Genomic DNA, 14991 nt, shown 5'->3' on the forward strand with positions numbered 1-14991 from the left:
GAATTTAAGACTTACTAATTATAAAAACTTGTGTATTCAATTGAATTGTGTCAGAATTTACTTTAGGCTAGCTCGGGATGAGCCAATGTGGGCCTTCAATGCTTCCCTTGTTTTCCCCTGGTCCACCTTCAGCTTCTTGGTAAGCTCATTTGTCACCTTTTTCCTGGATTTCTAATTGAAATTTGCTTCGGAACTTTTCAAAAGTTCCTTCTCTTAAAATTGATATTTTTTGCCTAAAATTGGTATTCCTTCGATCGGAGGGTCCTTTCATTTATTATAGGTATATGGTCTAAGCTTCTCGTGGATCTAGTTGCAACATTTGTCGTTTGTCAGCGTAGAGGGCGTAAGAAATGTAGTTGTTGTTAACGATGTCGGTATTTCAGATAGTGAGACAGGGAACCACATATGGTGATTGGTCTACTCCTATACCTCGTCTGTGCTCATATACCTCGTCTGTGTCCATATTATATATATAACATTTATATTGTATTTGAATACAATCATTTTATGTAAGAATCAACAATGAATAAATAAAGACCGTGAACCGTAACACGAGAACAGTGAAAAAATCGAACTGAAAACTATTTGTGAATATTAGTATTAGCAAGAACTGAATATTCCATATACTTCATTTTTACTACGGGTGTGTGATATGATTTGGATCCTATACATATATATGGCGGTATATTTTTGAACGATGGAAATAGTATCTATGTAGAATGTATTACAAAAATATGAACTACAAAAAAATCAATTTTGGTTGGAAAGTATATAGCAATAGTTTTACATACTTTAAACGAATGCTCTACCTTCTTTGCAATTATTGATTGCGTACACACATATTTAATATTCTTGTCTTTTCTTTCTTTAAAAATAAGTACTTGCATGTTTAAGAAAATCAGTCTGATTGTGCTTGTATTCTTTTTATGCCTATACAAACAAGTATTCACTATATTTTAACAATTTCAGTTGAAGAAGTAGCGCCCAATGTTACCGATAGTTCCAGGTTTAGGTGCATTAGCAAGAACTTAGTATTCCATATACTTCGTTTTTACTACGGGTGCTTAAGTACTACGGGTGATTTGATAGTCCTTCGAACGCATTTTCAGAAATCTCGAAATTGGTTTTTTCTTAACTTTCCGACATGCTTCTGTATATCTTTTTATGCCTGAATTCTTCTATCGTAAATTACACTTTTCGATCTTCAATATAAGTCCGCAAGAGTACGAAAATTCATGCAAAAACGCATTCTAAAATCGACCCATAGAATCTTCACAAAATCCTCATAAATATCGTAAAACTTGTCTACAATAAATGTAGTTTGAAAGCTGATGATATATTAGAATCAACTTTCATCAGGAGAGGTAGGGGTGAATGATAATTAATAAAACATACAATATATATAGATATAGATGATTTAATTGTCGAAAGAAACAATTGTCGCGTAGCTATAGGAACAACATGAACTGTGCTTGGAAAGGATTAACACTTGTCTTTTTTTTCCTCTGCTAGAAACGCATTCTCTTTACTTTCGTACACACGGAGTGCAAACTGTGAGCACGGAGACACAATTTAGTGAATGCAGGACACAATTATTAATTATTTCAGTGTATCGAGCCGCGACCTCGCTGTTGTTTCTATTTCTTGTTTGTTTGTTACCGTCGTTCTTTCTAGTGCGTCTGTATTACACGTGTCGGTGACTTTTGCGTGTGTGTATGTGTGTGCGCCTGTGTGTACGTGTGTCCGTATACATGTGGTGTGTCCTAATGCATCTGCGTGGGTATGCGTATTATTCACTGTAAAAGAATATGGATTCTGTACAAGTTAATCCGTAAGAGATAATTAACTATCGAGTCTTCTTGAGGTATCGTTGTTTCTATTGGTCTATCGTTCGGAGCTGTGCTCGTCGAAAATCTATCCGCACTTGTTATTTTTTTTTCGATTCTCGCGTGTACCCTTTCCCATTCTTTTCCCTGTTGTGAAAAATTCGCGTTTACTTAACGATAATCCTCGCGCGGGGCAGTATTACAGCGTCGATTCTACGACGATCACAGCGAATGTAAAACGTGTGTCATCCTGTAACAAAATATAAATCTCCATTATGCATCCCCTGCTTTCACCGAATGTCAGATCCGAATAATGACGCGCTACCTAGTACCCTAACTTCACACCCCGTCACACGCCGGCATGAAGAAAAGTCGTCAACGTACTTAAATGCAATCATCAATTTCATTCTGCCGATACGATAAAATTCAATTCGGTAGAATCGGATCGCGAGTGGAACGAACGGGCGGGCGATTCACCTTGAAATTCGTTTAAAATTCGACTACTAATTGACACCCTCGGTCGGACGCGCGCGATCCGCTACACGAGTTACATTGGTCTGGGTGCCTAGAGTATCAAGGGCCCAAAGTGGATCTACGTTGACATTACAACAAGGTTCTCACCGTTTTTTGGCAGTCTACGATATTTCACAATTCCGCCATGGTTTGTCCCACACGCGACGCGACTCGTGTCGTTTGGTTAAACCTAGGGCCGTCGTGGACAATCACAAAAATATCTCGCAGAATATCTTGGAAAAAACGTGTCGTTTACGAGCGTTGTCTGTATGTCCTACGTCATGTACACGCGTCTGTCGCCTTGGAATGGCAATAAAATTGCGCTCGCGCGCGCCTAAGCTCGCTCGCATGTGTTCCTGTATTTCCATCGAGTACGACTGAGTTTTCGATAGACGCAGACATTTCGTCCCCTCCCGATGGTACAATATACGACGTACATCGCGCTCGGCTCCCTAATAAAACACTGAAACCGATGTAGAAACTGTAAAACATATACATACACCGCGAGGGTGCATACTCGAGCGATCGGCGATCATTTCGCCGCGGAGAGAGCAGCAGTCGTAAAAAATATACTACTCAGTAAGTCGAATAAAAACAGCCCGATCCTCACTCGGTGATCAAGAGCTCGAGACGCGAACAAGCTACGATGTACCAAAAGCTTTGTACCTCGCGAGGGATTCGTTCGTCGAGTCTAATACGACAAAAAGAGATCGTCTCCTTCTATCGTGCGCGTGCTCGTTCTAGAAAACGTCAAGAGACCGAACGCGTCCCGTTCATTTTCCCGTGCCTTTCACAAAAATGTCCATAGCGTTAAGTGCTATCCGGTGGCGATGGTGTGACGCAGAGTAACGAAAGAACCAACAAAGTCCCGAAAACTGAGGTCTACGAGTACAAACGACGCCGTTACTCTTCGCAACAGAAATACCGCGACACTTCTTCTCAGATCGAAATAATTACACATCAGTTCATAGCCCTATACTCGCTATGTCCACCCTAGACGCTTCTCTCACCTCTACGAGATTGTTTGATATTATTACGGACAGCAACCTCTGGGAGCAGGTGAAACGAATGGCTCGCCGGATGTGCATGGAACACTCCAGACATCGCAGTAACAGATACGTATCATTGCGTCTATCTCGTTTCTATAAGAGTACGGCAACATTTTGGGGCGACCACTTTCCGTGTACATCGGGCGTGCCAGTCGTGTTCCACACAGTTTCACGGGAGCTCTAGAAAACGCGGTTCAACAATAACAGAAGTATGCTTGCGGACAGCACACGAAGCCCTGAGAAGGCTGTGCTCCTGCAAGGCAGTCGAAGGGGCGTGTGGAACGGTTGTCCCCATGGCGAATTCTGCGGGTGTTGGAACCCGCAGTGACCATGGGACGCGACAGTCCCGAGAAAGATTACTTCCATAATAAAATGAGTGGGAGCGTGGTCGAAAGGGGAAGCTGCAAAAGAATGAAAAGGTACTGCCGAAAGACACTGTCTTCGAAGAAGCCACCGACGAGGACTCAAAAGACGCGCTAACACATAATCATGGGCAACAAAAGGTTCATGCGTTTAACATTGCATAGATTCCCCTCAGGACTGACCCTGCTAGCAGTGCACCGTATTACTCGATCCGATTTCTGCGACACGACACATATTCCTACGGGTTTACACGCTAGATCAGTGATCCCATACGCATGCCTCTTCGTTCGTTTGCCAATAAAGCACGAGGACATCGCGCGTAGCGGGAACGGCCGAATACCGTGCGTCCACGTTCGCAATCTCTCACAGTCACGCGTATGATTTACTTAATCGTAAAACGCTATATTACATTAGTAACATATTACACAGGCGACTTCTTCTGGCCGAAGTCGTTACAGACCCCGATATCTCACGTGATTTCGTTTCAGGGGGCGAACATCATCACCGCGCATTGTATCGCTCAACATCGTTTCTATTTATAACTATGCGCTCTATACAACCTTAAACAGCTAAAACGTTCTGCCACCTTTATATTTATATATATATATTTATATATTTATATCTATATAATGTAACTTTAGTCCTTGGCGGCCCTGTTATGTCCATCCACACGGCGACCGCTCTGCGCATCATCCAAATATAACAAATATAACACATGATGATGTATCACTCGATTCACAAAATATTAGTCCCCTCAGAGTAGAACCTAGCTTCTCATGCTTCCTAGACCACCGACGGTTCTGGTTGTTCTTTGATAGACGAATACCACGAAAGCGTAGTCTTCCATTCGATAATATCCAAAGTCTGATACTGTGGTCGTCGTGATGATTCAGAACATCACTTCATAGACGGTGGCTTTCTTATCACCCGATCCAGTCACGATGTACCTGTCGTCGGTAGAAATGTCGCAACTGAGCACCGATGAAGATTCCTTCGACTGTAACAGAAAAGAATTGTTCGATTAGGTACTAGAAACTGGCTTTTACATGGACGAGGACAAAAAAAAGAAAACCATTCATAACAATGTTATACATTAACTGTGAATCTGGTTTAAGAGTCTTTTATTAACGATATCTCAAGGTCTTCAGTATTTTTTTTTTTAATGAAAATTTATAATTTCCTCAATATTCTTATGGTGTATAAAAAAAAACAAATCCGACGATCTCAACAAACAGAATTTGTATTGTTCAACAGAACGATAAAAAATGTGATAAACGATCTTTTGGCTTTGCCATTTTTCTGAAGGTTATTCGAAGGTCGTCGATGTTTAGCATGGAAAGATTACAGATGATCTATACAGAAACTGATATGCTGACTGGAGCCTCACCTGGAATATTGAGGCACCGTAAGGTGTACGCCACGCGTTCAGCAAATTGTCCTTGCCGGTGGAGACGAACCATTTGCCGCAGGTAGCGAAACGTAACGAGAGCACACAGGACTCGTGCAAATGGAGTTGGTATTTGTCCGGCTTGGTGGCGTGCAGCACCTCGACGTTCGAGTTCTCCATACCGACCGCGAGCCACTCCCCTGTGGGACAGTAGCCGAGGGAGAATATCTGCGAGGTGAAGTCGTGTTGCTGAAGCTGTCTGCCTTCCCGGAGGTCCCACGAGCGAACGGTGTTGTCCAGTCCACCGGTCCAGAGCTTCGACCCGTCCGCGGAGATGTCGATGCAGGACGCGCCGTCCGTGTGACCTTGGAATTGCCTGACCAGCGACTGATTCTGGAGATCCCAGACGGCGATGTTGCCGTCGCTGCAACAGCTGAAGCAGACCTTCGAGTCCGGCGATATTGCGAGCGCGTAACAAGCCGGGGCGTTCGAAGTCAGCTCAGCCTTGATCCTCGGCGTTGGACTCGCCAGATCCCAGATACTTAGGTTACTCGCCTCACCTCCTACTATGAGGGTCCTGCCGTCTGGTAGCAGCTTCACCGATCTGTTAAATTAAATAGAGAACACCATGTTAAAATTGCAACTCGATGCCAGGATTCTGATTGTAGGATTCTAGTCACTTGCTGCTACGATTGATTCTCAAGTTTGTTGAATATTTCAAAATTGATTACACAGGATCAGATTAAAATGTTTGATGCACTTTCGTGCATTACTGTCCACTTTTTGAAATTCGTATAGATGGCTACGAAAAATATCAAATAGTCACCATGAAATATCAAAATCACTAATAGATTACATTAACACTTTACCGACCGGTAGCGGTTCAACATCCTACATAGTTCTTACCGATCACTTGACCGCACATACTTCCCTGACAATGGCTCTGTTCCGGTCGCCGTGGCAATAGGCAATGGGCAATAGGCGACCAGTTGGTAAGCCATTTGTCGGGGACAAAATCCGATTAATAGGCTACCGGTCGGTAAAGTGTTAACATCTGTAGTATCGTAGAACGTCGATCGTGCAGAAAGAAATGGACCGCCGGTTGTCGTCCATGAAGAGTTAAAAATGACAAATAAGACAAATTTAATATTAGGTACCAACCAGTTATGGCAGATGAATTTACGTTAAAGATTTGAAAAGGTTGACGATTTGAGATCGCTGTTAACGCGATAGCTTTTACGACGAAATTCATTGTGGATTGACAAACAGCAGGGGCGACGTTCTAATTAGCGACTTAATTACATGCCGAAACGTTTTCGCGGATATTGCGATTAACTGGACAGTCACACGTGTCATTGGACGCGACCTTAATAGTACCGCAGGTGCACGCTAATCAGAATTTATTCAGGCGGGTATCGCGTTTGCTCCGCGGAGTGGAAAGTTGATGTGTCATGTGCCGTGAACGTTTAACCAACCTGATGTAGTTGTCCCGCTGCAGGCAATCAAGCTGCGAAACGTGTTTCGCGCTGCCGCCGCCGTCCTTATTGATGTCCCAGACCTTGACGCATCCTTTGCCGCCGGTGTAAACGTATTTAGTCGGATTTGAGATCGTTACGGCGCACACCACCTCGCCGTGTGTTAGGGTATTTATCTGGCGCGCGTGGCGCGGTATTCCTTGTCCAATTAGAGCATCAGGTGGAAACGGGACCGGCTGCATCTGGCCCTCGCTAGATACGTGGAAACTGTATGCACTGAAACAAAGAAATTTTTCCTCAGATATCCAACTTCGCTTTCTAACCAAATCAATCTCAATGTCAATCAATGCGATTCTCCTATACAGTAGTCATCACTTAATCTGCTACACTTACATTTGCACGTCTCATACACACTCTTCCTCTATCTCTTAGTGCCTCGAGTCTTACAAGGGACGTCACGCAAGTGTCACACGCCGATTTTAATGAAATTTATACGGAACATAGTTTGTTGAAAAATATTTCACACTTATTGTTTTTTTATCTGCATCTGCTTTTTATCTCCATAGCTAGGGGGTGAAAATAGCACTGGAAGTTGAGGGTGAAAATCCTATTTTTGCAAATGTTTCGGGAACTAGAGAGTCTAGGATAATGATTTTTATTTAAATTTGTGTATTTTCGATCAGGAAATATAGACATATAAAAATATTTCGGACAAAATTGTTTGATTAAACAATGTTTAAAAAATTCATCTTTTTACAGTTAGAATCAATTTTCTTAAAGATTAGGCTTAATGCCACTAACGATACTGTCCTTCGCTTATCTTTAAAAATTAATTTTGTTCGTAATAACAGTTGTTTGAGCAGTACTTCATTGGAATTTGGACGATCTAAAAGAGTTCAAGTAATCCCCGTGATAAGTTAACTATAGCTAGCTTAACTCCGCGGTTTTTATCACAACGACTAATTTAATTGTTGCATTTTTGGGAGACGATTTTTGGGTAGGTAACGTGTTAAAAATAATGAAGTATTTACTCTTCCAGTTCAATTGTTTGTTTACTCCATAACGTAAAATGTCAGCTATTTTTCTATGCAATCCCCATATCGATTAAGATCTTTAGTTATTAACATTAGAGCCTGCTACTGTATCATCACTTCATAGATATTAAATTATTTAATTTAGTATAATCAACGACGTAAACCGATATAGAACTGTCAGCCGAAAAAATGATCGAAACACCGTATTATTAGTTTGCGACAATTACAGAATGTACCAATGAAAACTTGATCTATACGACGATTCCAAGTAAAATGTTAATAACTAACACGTGTATACTGAAGAAAGTGATTACATTCACTGAATTTATAGTTACAAAAACTCCTTACATTTGTGACATTGAGATTCGTGTTATCCTCGACTGCAAAAAAATGGAATCTGTTCGTTCGAAGTATATTCCTAGCTTTGTCTTTTTAATACTTTATGTACGCACGAGTGAAAATAATGCTGGGCACCGATTAAATCTACTGGGTTGCAGCACAACTTCATTCGATTGCAAATATATTCGAATTTTAACGATTCCGTTGCGACCCATTACAAATGCAATTAACTGCAATGAAATAAAAACTGCTTACATTCAATGGTTTCATAATTGATTTGTAATTATCTATTTTATTAATAAATGAAATGAACCGAACGGAATTTATTGTACGACCAAATTATTAGGAATGCGAAGGGTCGACAATTAAAATTTGAAGATGATCAAGAGCGTTCACGAAGCTAACTGGTGAAGTAAGATGAAGAGTACTTACGGTTTGCCACCGGGCACACCGAATGGTCCAAGAGGTGCCCTCATGCTTCCGTGAGGATCGTAGAGTTGCTGAAGAGGCGGTCTTGCGGGATATCCATTCAGGGCTGCCGGAGGATAACCCAACATGTCCGCATGAGGTCCTGCGGGTGGATGATGTGGCGGCGGATAGTGTGGCGGATAAGGGCCGACCGCCGAAGCCGAGACCAGTGGTTTGCTGGAACTCGATGGTTTCAGACCGCCGGAGCCGGAGCTGCTACCACCTGTCGACCATACATTTGTCGTCAGAATTACCATTTTTTACAGTCCCGATTAACACATGTATCCGGCTACACTTGGGGAGGGGGGTGTTTCTTGTGTAACGATAGTGATAACAAGCGTGATTTTCAGGAATTTTTTTTTTAGAACAACTATTAAATATATGAAACTAGGCCTTTTTTGGATGTAAACAGATAGTCTTGATCTAGTGTTCTTTTTAAATTAAATTCTTAGTTTTTATTGTATAAATATTAGTCGTAGTATCTTGTAGCATCTGTCTCAGTGATCAAAACTCGAACACTGAGAAATTGTCCTAAACTTGAATCCTTTAAGGGTTTGGAAAAAAAGGTTTACTTTTTTCGGCCGATTAGTTAAATTGATATTGTTAAAAAAATATATTATAAACGAAAAATCAAATCTGTATTTTGGGTCGAATACATAAACAAATATGTAATGAAATGAATGAGCTTCGTCCAAAATTGATTACTTTACTGGTTTTTTAAGAAGTGCATGTTATACAATAAATAATAAGAAGAACTGAATTAAAAAAAAAACCTCTTGTCCTTTAAGACTATTTGTTTACATCCCCAAAAGATCACTCCCATATGTTCAATAGTTATTATGAAGAAAATTCTTAAAAACCACTCAATAAAACTGATCGGGGATTTTTATGCAAAATAAAAATTGTCTGCCGCAATTGCAAGACACCGAAGTCTTTCTACTATTTTAACACTTAACCGAAATACTGGGGTCACTGATGACCCCCAGCATATATCATAAAATAAGATCATAATTATTATTATATTGAATTTCCAATTGATAGTAGAATAAAATTTTCAATTTCCAATGTTTCTATTTATACATTATACAAAAACAAAATATCCAAAGAGATTCATCTAGTGTTAAATATACAACTATTTTTATCCTTCTCATTTGGGGTCTGTGATGACCCCGATATACCAGTTGTGTTTTTGGAAAGCATTATACTAATTTAGAGTTAAATCGCATCGACTCACATTCGTCATAAATGCATAAAGTCTACTGACCATTGTATTGAAGACGTTATGCCCTTGAACATATTGATACGCTTGTAGAACAAGCGATTTTGTAAATAATTAAGGTTTTTAATTTCTTTTGGCTCGGACCATAACTAAAATACAGATTAATAAAATAACTTCATTGGTTTGTTTCTGGTCAGTAGGAAGACTGAAATCGTGGCAACCATCGACTCGAGTTTCTCAAAACGTACTCTATAAAAAGGAATATACGTAACTCATGTAATTTTATTTTTACTTTAAAAAAAAATCACACGTGTACCTCAAATATCGATAAACATTTGTGCAAAATCTCAGTGCAAACGGTTTAATAGTTTTTCTGAAAAAAATTCCACAATGTCCGGTGCAAAAACAGTCTCGAAAACCAGAATACCCCTTAACGACGACGCTTTTAATTTCGAAATAAGACAATCGCTATACAGTGATTTCTCCATGTATGTCGCCAAGGCCTGGATGATAAACGTCGCGGAATTATCCCCACTACGAGAAGTGTAAACATAACACGGCTCGGGTATGTCACCTGGACGATATAAGACGCTGACTAGACCCGTGTTATTGACAAATATCGAGAATTCACTGTAGTATATCAGTTTACAGTCAAGCCGCATAGACACTCTCATCCAATATAGGAAAGCCGGTCCAGAGCCATCGTCTTATATCGGACTAAAACTGTATTATTGAAATGTGAGTCAGAAATGACTCTGGCGTAGGGCCAGAACTCGCTGGAGTCCGGGGGTTAAACGAACCTCCTCCCTAATCGCGGGATAGATCAACGTCTTTATATTCGAAAAACGCCTTGATCCCTATTACTCATCCCTAATGCACTTTCCGCCTTCGTTACAGCCCCCGAAACAAAAAGAGTCGTCCCGTCGTGGTGTTAACGATCTCCTACGGCCGATTACCGGCTCGCTATTGGAAAGGAACGCACCCGCTGATGTAGGTGTGACAGGTTTCGAGATCGGAGTGGTCGGTTTCTCCCGTTCCTCCATCTTCTTGGCCGAGGGCGTGCTGGCGTTGCTGCTGGTGCCGCTCCTTGGCGAGGGTGGCGGCACTTCTTTCTTCACCTGGCTGCTCAAAGGTACCGAGGATGGGCCGAGCTTGTCCAGGCCGTTCTCCCTGGGCGACGATGTGCCGTTCGCCGCCGGACTCGACGGCCCTTCGCTCGCGTCGTCTACCACCAAGTCCTGGTCGCTCTTTTCACCATCGCTTTGCTGTCGGGGCAAACGTGCACGGCTTTATTAAAGGTATACTCATCGGTGGTGGGGCATGGAGTACCATCCTGGATACTTACATGGCCTATGTCCTTGTCCTGCTCCTTCTTCATCTTCTTCAGGGGCAGGTGATCGTGGTGCTGCGGGTCCGGGGTACTTCGGGGCCTATTGTACTTCTCCCGTTCCGCCGGCGATATCGAGTTTCTCTGGAACACAGATCGAACGAACTGCGATTAGAACTGTCTTCTGTTGTCCTTGGTTTTGTTAGTCGCGGTTCTTTAACAAGCCTACGGTATATCGGTGTATCTATGCGACCTAGCTGGGTATGTAGGCTTATGTGTAACTTTCTAAATTATCGTTATTTCTATGCATATTTTTGAACGAGTTTTTCTTTTTACAAAATTGATTGCACAAGTGTGAAATGAAAATTTGTTACATTTACGATATCCTTTTTCGCAAAGCAAAAACATCGGGAAAATTTTGTCGAAATAAGTAAATAAATAAGTAAACAGAAATCAATATACTGAGAGGGTACGTGGAGCTTCCGCGTTGTATAGCTTGTTTTGAGATCGATATGCACATTTTTTTCTGCGACAGCCTCGCACTTTTTCGCCAATATAATCCAAGTAAACCTGCAAAATATGGTGTGAAAAGGACTATGTCCGATTCAAAAAATTCATATGCAAATAATATGCAGGGTGTCCCATTTTGACCAATAAATGCGATTATCTCCAGAACTATTCGTTGTTTGAAAAAAAAATGTTCCATACGAAACTTTCTGTGAGTCCAGGGTGGCTGTGATCCAATTTCGCTATTTTGTTTGTAAGCGTACGCACGAAGGTTATCTTTTTGTGTGTGTTTCATGTAATTATATTTCTTTTATACACTATTCGAGGCGTCTCGGAATTGTGACGAAAAACTATTAGATGGGGAGATACTTTAATTTTAATACTGCCATTCCGTATTATTAGTACGTGAATTTACACTCGCGTAGTATTCTATGCCACGGGGTTTTTTTGTTTGTAGGGTATAGAGAATAATGATGTAATTGCAACGACTTGTGCAACATTTTATTTAAAAAAAAAAAACTCGCAACAGTCGAGCAGCAAACATTGATAATATGTCTAAAAATGCTCGGATACGTGACCCTGCACGACAATACATTTTTGAATACGTCGCTTAATATCAGCTTGCACATTCATGAGTATGAATAATGCAAGATATAATGCATTCATGTTGCACGATATAAGTTGTTGCAATTATATAATTATCCTCTACATCCGAAAGATAAAAATACCACGTACTACACGATTCGCAATATTAAAATTAAAATATCTTCCAAAGTAATAGTTTTTCCGAATAAATAGGTTCGCACATTTTTATTCAGAATATCGAGATGACCTTCATGCGTCCTTCATGCGTATACTTACAAACAAAGCAGCGGCACTAGATTACATTTCCTCCGGAACAGAAAAAGTTTCGTATGGAACATTATTTCGAATAACGAATAGTTCTGAAGATAATCACATTTATCGATTAAAACGGGACACCCTGTATATGGGCAAATTAACGGGATAACGACCCGAAAAACTACGTATTACGTACACGTAAATGTCCGCATTTTCTATGAAGATTTACAGTCAAATCATAACAATCTATAGCCAGAACGTATGTTTATCGACATTGAATTTACATAATTACAGAATTATTCAAATTTGGTTACTCCTATGAAATGGTTATTCAACGTTTGAGCAACAAGGTCAATAAAACTTTCAAAAAAGTCGATCACAAGTACCACTTTATCTTCCTCTCTCGAATACCAAATGGAAACATCGCCAGATGTTCATTTGATCGATAAACGGCTAGCGATTTTTTATCGGGATTAGTAAACATCGTCAGATAGTGGTAATCGTTGTCCGATTACGAATATGTTCGACGACAAACATGTCGGTCAAAGAGAGTCCGAGAAGTGTTACGGTTTTATTCCGAGAAATCAGTCGCTTATATTATATTTTCTCGATATATGTCCACAACGCGGGTCTACCCAGGGACATATATCGGCTAGGAGATACTATTCTTTGATACACTGCCAAACCTACAGAAGACTTCTGGGACTTTTATGGGCTAGATATTTGGGAAATATATGCAGAAAAGAGTCTACGTACAATTTTACTCCGATATAAGACGACGCTTTCTATTTCGAAATAAGAAAATCGCTATCTCCTCTTCTTCTTCATCCGAAATACGACGAAAGCCGGCCCCGAGCCATCGTCTTATATCGGAAGAAAATGTGTGGGTCAGAAATGACTGGCATAGGCCTAAAACTCGCAGAAGTCCATCGAACGAACGTCGATTTTCAGGGCAGGTGCGCGACGATATCGCGGGAGCCAACGAAAACATCGATCGACGTCGGAACTCTCGAACTTCATCCCCGTTCTCCCCGTTATTAAATAAAATATTTGCCTGACGACGTTCCCGGGAGCAATTAAATTACGTATCCGCCCCGCCGGTCCGATCACTCCGTCAAGTTTTGTTCGGTGCGAGAAAACGCGACGGCAAATAATACAGAAAATCGTTCGCTCGGCTAAAGAATGCCGGACGCGAAAATCGAGGGAAACAATTTTTATTTGCCTCGTAGGCACCGACGTCTCCCCCCCCCCCCTAGTTTTTAATAGGGATGAAATATCAGAACTTTCAATTAAAACTTCGCTCCGGATAACGAGTTTCTGCTACGTTGATCGATGTATTTCGAAAGTATTTTCTGCGAACTTGTTACGTCTACGTCGTAACAGAAAAATTGAATCTACCGCATCTACCGTTTTAATTTGTACGCTGTAAGATCAAAACGGTTTCACCGCCCGTTAATTTATAATCGGTATAATACGATTTCAACTATTTCGCACGTTCGAGTGCAAGCGCATGAAAATGAATTTTAGAGATACCTCGTTAACAAACTGCGGATTTTAATGAAAATTAAAAGTTCTCCGCCTTAATTGCAAGATACAAATTTCTTTCCTCAATGACTTTCATCTGTTAAAACTGATACAACAGTATTTTTATATTCTTTAAATGTTTGTAGTATTTTGCAGTTTAGTCATTTTTTTTTTATAAATGCATAATATCTATCAATCTAAAATGCTTTTGGTTCATCGATTACTAAAGCCTCTTCGTTTTATCTGAATTATACCGTTATTACTAGACTAGTAAATTCTTCATGTAAGCCATGTAACGGAGCTACACGATCTTAGTCTGTTCGCCTATCCCCTCCACTCGAGCTGCCTCGATCGCCGAGCAGTGTGAAGTGTAAACATGTCGCGTAATCCGATATCGGTGTGAACCACTACTAACCCAATTACAAAACTTCTCTATTTTTCATTACATTTTTATGGGATTGCCACCAACTTATTTACAGCATTTTTATGATTAAAATGACACTAAACACGCTATAATCATTTTATACGTTCGGCGCGGTCGACGCGGTCACAAGAAAATAGTAAACCTACACGATACATGTCACAGCACGGACCCGAGGGTTGGGCTTGGATCAAGACTTTACTGTAGATCTAATGCAAGACGGTAGACACAATGAAAAATTTTAAAGATACTGTTCCATTGTTTTCAATTTACTGCAATTATTTAAAGGAGAAGTAAATGTTTATATATCTTCTATATTTTGCAATTGATGCAGACAATTTTTATTTTGCATAAAAGTCCGCTGTCTAATTAGTACTATTATACAAAAATAATAAAATATCTCTCATAAAAATAAATAAAAATTCTAAATTCCTCAGCCAATTTATTTTGAATAAAGAGAAACTGTTATCTACGTGTACAGAACATTTTGATCGCAGTATACGCATCATATTGTTTACGTTTATGTATTTGTCACCCGTATAGTTGCTCAAAACTCTGTGAAATATTTAACAACGTTGGTGGTTGCCATTACAATTTATTCGACCCATTTTGCTGCGCGCGTGAAACCGGGCCACGTGGCCAAGAACTATGGTTACCTCGTCGCTGGGATTCTAATCAATAGTTGAAAATCGATTCAAT

At 40.4% G+C, this 14991-nt stretch overlaps 1 protein-coding gene across 2 annotated transcripts in view; it reads right to left on the minus strand.

Annotated features, from left to right (window-relative positions):
• Positions 1 to 1399: 1399 nt before the first annotated feature.
• LOC143353978 (protein groucho) overlaps positions 1400 to 14991 on the minus strand; it is a 226791-nt gene continuing 213199 nt past the window's right edge. For both annotated transcript variants that reach the window (XM_076787617.1, XM_076787616.1), the window contains exons 8-13: positions 11019 to 11144; positions 10656 to 10938; positions 8419 to 8677; positions 6614 to 6889; positions 5139 to 5742; positions 1400 to 4748 (exon numbers count right to left, since the gene is read on the minus strand). In XM_076787617.1, coding sequence (XP_076643732.1) covers positions 4641 to 4748; positions 5139 to 5742; positions 6614 to 6889; positions 8419 to 8677; positions 10656 to 10938; positions 11019 to 11144 — 1656 coding nt within the window. In that variant the 3' untranslated portion in view covers positions 1400 to 4640. The remainder of the gene's footprint in view (positions 4749 to 5138; positions 5743 to 6613; positions 6890 to 8418; positions 8678 to 10655; positions 10939 to 11018; positions 11145 to 14991) is intronic.

This window comes from Halictus rubicundus, chromosome 5 (assembly GCF_050948215.1).
Source record: "Halictus rubicundus isolate RS-2024b chromosome 5, iyHalRubi1_principal, whole genome shotgun sequence".
In the NCBI taxonomy this organism is placed as follows: domain Eukaryota; kingdom Metazoa; phylum Arthropoda; class Insecta; order Hymenoptera; family Halictidae; genus Halictus; species Halictus rubicundus.